At 63.2% G+C, this 6,459-nt stretch overlaps 1 protein-coding gene across 1 annotated transcript; it reads right to left on the reverse strand.

Moving 5' to 3' along the window:
• Nucleotides 1–258: 258 nt before the first annotated feature.
• On the reverse strand, nt 259–2,055 carry FZD9 (frizzled class receptor 9). The gene has a single exon (XM_028109788.2). It carries the CDS (start codon nt 2,053–2,055, stop codon nt 259–261), a length of 1,797 nt encoding a protein of 598 aa, XP_027965589.1.
• Nucleotides 2,056–6,459: the final 4,404 nt, after the last annotated feature.

A 6,459-nucleotide genomic window follows, 5' to 3' on the forward strand; every position in this document is an offset into this window, starting at 1 on the left:
TCTGCCCCTCCTCCTCGCCGCATGCTCCCTCAGGACCCCCGTGGGGACCTGGCCAGGCCCACCCCCTGCACTAGGCCACAGAGGAGTGAGCCTCACTGGGTCCCGGCAATCGAGGTGGCAGGAGAGCCTCCCTGCCCTGGTCCTTGGCCCCTCACACTCACTTGCCTGACCTTGACAGCTGGGCAGCTGCTAGTCAGCTGTCTCCTCCAGAGGGGGGGCCGGGAGGGGGCAACAGCCGTCCCGCACAGGCCTGTGTCCCTAGAGGTGCGTGGGGTTCTCCAGAGAAGGGTCCGTCTTAGTCATGTGCAAGACCACGGTGGGGGCCTTGTAGTGGCAGTGGGTGCCACGGCCGTAGCCCCCGGGCGCCCGGCAGGCCTTTGCCCGGGCCCGGCCAGCTCCCATCTTGCGGTGGCACAGGCTCTGCCAGGTCTGGAAAGTCTTGGAGCTCCATACCCAGACGCCGCTGGTGATGCCCACCACCAGCGACATGAAGATTTTGAGCATAAAGACAGCCACGGTGGGCACCGAGCCCCCCGGCAGCGAGCAGTCCCTCCGGCCCCCGGGCATGCTGGCTGCCGAGCAGGGCTGCTCTGTGGCCCGAAGGCGCCAGAAGTCCATGTTGAGGCGTTCATAGACGTAGCACACGATGACGCAGGTGGCAGGCACCGTGTAGAGGATGGAGAAGACCCCAATCTTGACCATGAGCTTCTCCAGCTTCTCCGTGTTGGTGCCACCTGTCTTCATGATCTTGCGGATGTGGAAGAGGGCCACGAAGCCCGTCAGGAGGAAGCTGGTGCCCAGCACCAGGTAGCAGGAGAGGGGCACAAGCACGAAGCCGGTCAGTGCAGCCGCATCCATGCTGGCCACGTAGCAGAGCCCCGTGAGCTCGTCCCCGGCCACCTTGCGCAGCGTCAGGATGACGATGGTCTTGAGGGCCGGCAGGCCCCAGGCCGCCATGTGGAAGTAGCTGCCATGGGCCTCGATGGCCTCGTGGCCCCACTTCTTGCCGGCCGCCAGGAACCAGGTGAGGGTCAGCACCACCCACCACAGCGAGCTGGCCATGCCGAAGTAGTAGAGCAGCAGGAAGACGAGGGTGCAGCCCGTGTTCTCCAGCCCCTCCTGGATCACGTAGAGCGCGCCCGCCTCCTGGTCGCAGGCCACGCTCTGGGCGCCCGCCACCGCGCGGATGAGGAAGGCCAGCGAGTAGACGTTGTAGCACATGGACAGGAAGATGATGGGGCGCTCGGGGTACTGGAAGCGGTGGGGCTCCAGCAGGAAGGTGAGCACGGTGAAGGCCGTGGAGAAGAAGCACAGCGCCGACCACACGGCCATCCAGACGAGCGCGAAGTCCTTGTCGCGCCGCGACCAGAACACCTCGACGCCCGGCCCGCAGCGCGGCGCGCACGAGCGGCTCTTCTCCACGTACTGGAACTTATCCGGGTTCTCGCAGGTGCCGCCGCCGCCGCCGCCGCCGCCGCCTCCCCCCGGGCCCGAGGCGGGGTCGCCGGGGGGCCGCGCGGGCCGGGGCGCCACGGGCAGCATGCCCAGGCCCTTGTGGGGCTCGGCGGGGCCCGCCGTGGCGTTCTCGGGCGCCTCCATGCAGAGCGCGTGCGGGTCGTTGCGCGTGGGCAGCCGGGCGCAGTCCAGCGAGTCGGGCCAGCCGAAGTTGAACTGCTCCATGATGGGCGCGCAGCGCAGGCGCGCCTGCTCGCACATGGGCCGGCAGGCGGGGATGGGCGTCGAGACCTGGTCGGTGCACATGGGCGCGTACAGCGAGCACAGGAAGAAGCGCAGGTGGCTGTGGCAGCCGTACTGCACGAGCGGCGCAAACTCGGCCAGCTCCGCGGCCGCCTCGCCCTGCGACGTGTGGCCCAGCAGGTTGGGCATGCGGGTCAGGTTGTAGCCGATGCCGCGGCACATGGGGATCTCCACCGCCTGGCAGGGCGCCGGCCCGCGCCCGCGCTCCGGGTCGAAACGGCCGATCTCCAGCGCCGCGCCGCCCGCCGCCAGCAGCTGCCACAGCAGCAGCGCCCGGCGGAGCGGCGGCACGGCCATCCCGGGCGGCCCCGGCCGAGGGCGGGAGGGCGGCCCCGGCTCACTCGGGCCGCACCGTCCGGCGCCCCCGTGCCCGCCCGCCACGTCGCGGGGCGCGGGCCATCGCCGAGCCCCCCGCGTGCGTCCGGGCGCCCCGGCAGCGCGCAGGGAAGCCGCCCGAGGGAGAGGAGGCGCCGAGCCCGCCGAGCGGCCAGCGCCGCTGCCACTCGAGCGGCCGCGGAGCCAGAGCCGTCGCCGCCTCCTGGGGTCGCCGCTACAAACCTCGGGGCGGGGCGCCGGGCAGACACGCCCAGGGGCGGGCCCTCCGCGCGCCGGGCACGCCCCTCCCCCCGCCGGGCTTTAAAGGCGCAGCGTCTCCCCGCCGCGACGCGGCACTCGCGTGGGCGCGATCCGGCGGCGCGGGGTGCAGGTGCGCCCCGGGCCCGTGCGCTCACACTCGGTGCTTCCCCTTCTCTTGTTGCCCCACGGTCCCCGCGACCAGACCGCCGGAAGATTCTTTTGCCCTTCATCCCGGGTCGCCTCTCTTTACCCCAGGCGGCAGACCCATTTCTGAGGCCTCCACGCGTTGCGAAGCCTCGGCCTTGTACTCAGTGACAGTTCAGGTGCAGCCTGCGACTTCACCAATTGTATGCGACTTTGGGCTCTTCTCCCTCAGCCTCTGTTTCCTTTCCTACAAAACGGGCAGACAGCCTTGTGGAAACAAGCAACTCATTTGTTGCATGCGTCCTGCTTATCGGTCACACTGCACAACATGACCTCATTGTCCCTTCTCCGCAATCCAGGTGGGGAACCCGAGGCTCAGAGAGGAGTGACATACCCAAGGGCACGGAGCTATTAAGTGTTGCATCTGTGACTGAGTCCGGACCCCATACTCGAACTTACAACCCCAGGGTCAAGGGTCACTTGCTTTACCGACGGAGCCAGCCAGATGTCCCCCCACCACCCCTATACTCGGTCCATAAGGTTGCTGTACTCCTCTGGGGAGAGTGGGGGCCACGCGGCGTCACTGTATCGCCCAGAGGCTCCGCTCTCTAGGATGCCACCTTGACACCTTTGAGAGGCACTTAGGAAGTGCTTCCCTCAGAGCTGAAGGACTCTGCTTTTTATTATTTATTTTTTTAAAGATATTTATTTATTTATTTTTTAATTTTTGGTAATCTCTACACCTAAGGTGGGGCTCAGACTCACAACAACGAGATCAGAAGTTGCAGGCACCACCAAATTGAGCTGGCCAGGTGCCCCAGGACTTGGCTTTTTCAATCAAAGTTGCAATTGACATGTAACATTAGTTTCAGGCGCACAACATGACTGGGTATTTGTATACACTGGGAAATAATCACCAAGTAAGTCTTGTCACCATCTGTCAGTGTACATAGTTACACATTTGTTTTCACTTGTGATGAAACTTCCAAGATTCACTCAGCAACTTTCAAACGTCCAATACCACGTTACTGACTGTAGTCAGCAGCTTGTACACGGTGTCCGCTGGACTTACTTGTTACTGGAAGTTTGTACCTCTTGGCCCCCTTCACCCATTTTGCCCACCCCTCCCAATCTGTTCTTTGTATCTGTGAGTTTTGTTTTGTCTTTAGATTCCACATATAAGCGAAATCGTACAGTATTTGGAGGACTTTATTTTGAAACCCCAGTGTCCCCCTCTCTCCCTTCCCCTCCCGTCCCCTCCCCTGAGCTCCCTGGGCACAGGGCTTTCCCTGGGGAGTCCTCTCTGGTCAGGGAGCCTGCAGCCTCCACCCCAACAGCCTCCCGAGAGCCCCATTCTCCTTCCTGTGCCTGCAGAGCAGAGGGACTGTGCACAGTGGACACCTCACAGATACCTTAGGAGTCCACCTCATTACCCTCTTCACGTCTGCCCTCACCCCCGGAAGGGTGAGGTGAGGAAGACCCAGACTCAGACTCCACAGGTCCAGACGCCCTAGCTGCTGCTCAGGGTGCTTAGAGCACGAGGGACCGAGGGAGAGGCCTGCCCTGCAGGGGGTCTAGGAGATGGACCCAGAACGTCCCATGAACCACACAAACCCTGGGCCAGGCACTTCCCACCGTGACCTTTCTAACCCTCATAACAGTTCTGCAAAGGAAATCTGTAATCATTTTATAGAAGAGAAATTGAGGCGCAGAAAACTCAAGATATTTGCTTGGATTACACAGCTCCACAGGGTCAGGGTGAGCTTCCAGGCTCTTCCCCAGCATGAGGCTGCCCATCACCACCAGAGGAAGGGTACCCGCCCTGTGGTGGGAACTCAGGATGATGCGCTCAGTGCCCTCAGAGCCATGCTGAGGTGGGGAAGGCAGAAGAAAAGGGACGTGCTCTGTCGCGGGCGTGCACCCAGACTCGTGCTCTCTGAGAGGCCCCCACGAGATGGGGCATCTGTGGAGGTGCGTGCAGCCCGGTGCCCAGTGCCTCGTCCACACTCAGTCCACCTGAGTCTCGAGAGGTATGGCTGCAAGATCCTGAACTTCCCAAGGAGGTCGGGTATCTTGCAAAAAAGGACCCCGCCTTGACCCTGTGGTCAGGGATAACAGTTTCACAGAATGCCAGAGGCAGCTTCCCATTGCTCAGGGTGAAGCTCATGCTCCTGAGGATGACTGCAGATGGCCTTCCAGCCATAGCCCCCAGCCTGCCTCTTCATCTCCTGCCATGACTCTCCCCACCCCCGTTGGGAGCACCATGCCACGTCCCTCCCTCATGCCTTCAATCTCCCCAGCCCAGGAGGCTCTTCTCTTCTGCTCTGCTGGGTACACCAGCCTCAGGCATCACCTCTCAGGGGCTGCCCCCCAGCTCTCCTGGATGGGTCTGGAGTCTCTGCTCCGGGGCCTCAGGGTCCTTGCCCCCCCCCACTGTCCCCTCCCTGTGCACTCGGGAACTCTTAGCCCTCCCTCCACCCCAGTACCAGCAGCCCCTGGAGGACTATGGGGACATTTTAGTTCTCTATGCGTCTGGCCCCCCAGAGGCATAGGTGCATGAATGATACCGGGGCCCCACGTCAGGGTGTCCGTAGGAGGTGGGGGCTCCAGAGGAGCCCCTCTGTGGGCAGCGGGGGTGGAGGCTGAGGACAGTGGAGGCTTCCTGCTACCCACACTGGGCACAGGAGCCAGGGTTTTTGTGCCCCTGCCCCCCAGCAGGGTGGAGAGGAGTCTGGGGGCCCTCCCTCTGTCAGCGGCAGTGGGGAGGGCGCCCCAGGAGCTGGGGGATGCCAGGCCTGTCACCATGGCAACAGCTGCTCCTGGGAAGCCAAAGGTGGGGGGTGTGGAAGGACCCCTCCCCCATGCAGATGCTGCTTGGAGAGAAGAGGCCTCTTGGGCCGCCTGCCCACCCACCCGGCTTTGTCACTCGATCTCCGTCTTTACAAAGGCAGAACAATAACCCGCGGGCTCGCTGAAAGGGAGCCGATGGACCAGGAGGAGGGGGATTACCATCAGTGCCCACCCCCCATTCCTGCTTCACTGGGCAGAGGGGCCAGAGACAGGGGCGAGGTGGTCGTAGAACCCCCCCTCGGCTCCTCCCCGGAGAGGCCTCCCTTCCTGGGGGCCCTGCGCACATGGGAAGGGACACCCGGTCCCTCTCGTCCCCCCCACCCCTCTTGTCTCCCTGGCTTGCACTCCCAGCGGCCCTTCTTACCACGTCCTCCCTGACTGTGGCAACTTGTCACCCCCCCAGTGCACACTTGCTGCCCTCCCCCTTGGCTCTGATACTGCCTCCTCCAGGACGCCACCCTGCCGGATGGCCCTGGTGCCCGCCTCTGTGCCCTGGGGCCACCACACCTGCGCCTGTCTTCCCCACAAGCCTGGAAGCAACTGGGTGTCTTGGGCGCCTGGCCCGGAGCAAGTCCCCATAAATGTTTGTTGAATGAAAAACATGCCGCTATGAGGAGGGGGCCGTAGATCTTTCTGGAAAGGCCTGAATGCCAGTGGGGCCTGAGGGTGGGGAAGGGTAGTGATTGGAGCCTGGAGCACAGAGGTGTTTGTGTGAGGAAGCAGGCTCAGGCCGCATCTTCTGCAGGTGCCCAGGACACCCTGCAGGAGGGCTGTCGCTGGTGCGGGAGGACCTGGCAGGCACACTGACACACCTGCTCCCGGGCAGAAGGAGGTGGGTGCGCTGGGACGGGGAGGCGGGGGCGAGGTAAGTGTAAGCATCTGCAGGGACACGCAGGGGCCCGGTTGCTCCTGTATGTGCACACACCCCCATGCACGGGGCAGGACTGGCTGACATGCTGCCGGGGGGGGGAGGGGCTCTGGGAATGGGCTCACCTCCCCAAAACTTGAACCCTTCTGACTCAGTTTCCCTTGATGGCGATGTCAAGGGCTGGACAAGACTGTTCCATTCTAAAGAAGAGTTTTTAAAATTCCTTGTTAAGGCATTTCTAGTGTTCACAACTAGTCAGCATT

This window comes from Eumetopias jubatus, unplaced genomic scaffold, assembly GCF_037043125.1.
Source record: "Eumetopias jubatus isolate StellerSeaLion01/CBP00866 unplaced genomic scaffold, mEumJub1_p1.0 scaffold_12, whole genome shotgun sequence".
Lineage (NCBI taxonomy): Eukaryota > Metazoa > Chordata > Mammalia > Carnivora > Otariidae > Eumetopias > Eumetopias jubatus.